An 893-nucleotide genomic window follows, 5' to 3' on the forward strand; every position below is an offset into this window, starting at 1 on the left:
TCAACTCGCAGGGGATACGAACTCATCCTGTTTTCCGCCGTGCGCAGCGTGAAGGCCTCGAGGGTGATTGGCGCTGACCTTCCGTGACTGTTAAATCTGACCACCGTGATGAGGTAGTCGATCCCAGGGGTCAGGCCGCCCACTACGAACATTCCTACGTCACCTGTAAGGGCGGAAGAAAAACGGGTGGAAAGGGGGGGCGTTAAAAAAACATTTCGAAAGTCTGTCGACGAGGTACGTAGGGAGGAAGAGTTTTGAATAGGTATACGGCGGAAAATGTGGGAATTGGGGGAAAGGAACTGAACGGGAATACTTCGTTTTAGGAATGATGTGAAGCGTAAAGGGTAGGAGAGGAATATCAGTGTTTTTTAAGAAGGAAATTTCGAATCGCAGGGAGAGCGGTCTGGATTTTGGTTTTAAATGGGACAAGAGACAAGTTTTCAAAATAATAACGTAAACTATGACTCAATACCCAGGGTGGGAAAAGAACGTGGGTTTTTAGGAACGGAAGAAGAACAGGTCTTTTTAGGGTTTTAGGGACAAACGGATGTCTTGGGTTTTGGGAACAGTATGAAGGCTGGGACTCGAAATAATAGTAGAATACACTTTAAGAATATCACAAGAACAGTTTGAACTTTACTGAGAGGAATATAGCATGGATTATAAAGACAATTCAAAGTCTATCTCACACAGAACCAGAGCATACTAATGGACAGACGAAGAAAAAGTTAAAACTACCAACTTTACAGACAGCAACGGGGAGAGGAATCAATAATTGACCAATAGATATTAGAAACAGTTCAAAATCTGGTCGCATCAACAACAGTCCCGGTTTTAGGAAGAAGGTAGTCGCAGATAACTCCAAGTATAGGTTTTCGGGATAGGATTGTCAC

At 43.7% G+C, this 893-nt stretch overlaps 1 protein-coding gene across 1 annotated transcript in view; it reads right to left on the bottom strand.

Annotated features, from left to right (window-relative positions):
• The window catches only part of LOC119589307 (hemicentin-1-like), a gene marked incomplete in the record, with an annotated part of 75,735 nt that overhangs the window by 2,092 nt on the left and 72,750 nt on the right, over positions 1-893 (bottom strand). The window contains 1 exon segment of the mRNA XM_037937929.1: positions 23-163. Coding sequence (XP_037793857.1) covers positions 23-163 — 141 coding nt within the window.

This window comes from Penaeus monodon, chromosome 25 (genome assembly GCF_015228065.2).
Source record: "Penaeus monodon isolate SGIC_2016 chromosome 25, NSTDA_Pmon_1, whole genome shotgun sequence".
NCBI lineage: Eukaryota > Metazoa > Arthropoda > Malacostraca > Decapoda > Penaeidae > Penaeus > Penaeus monodon.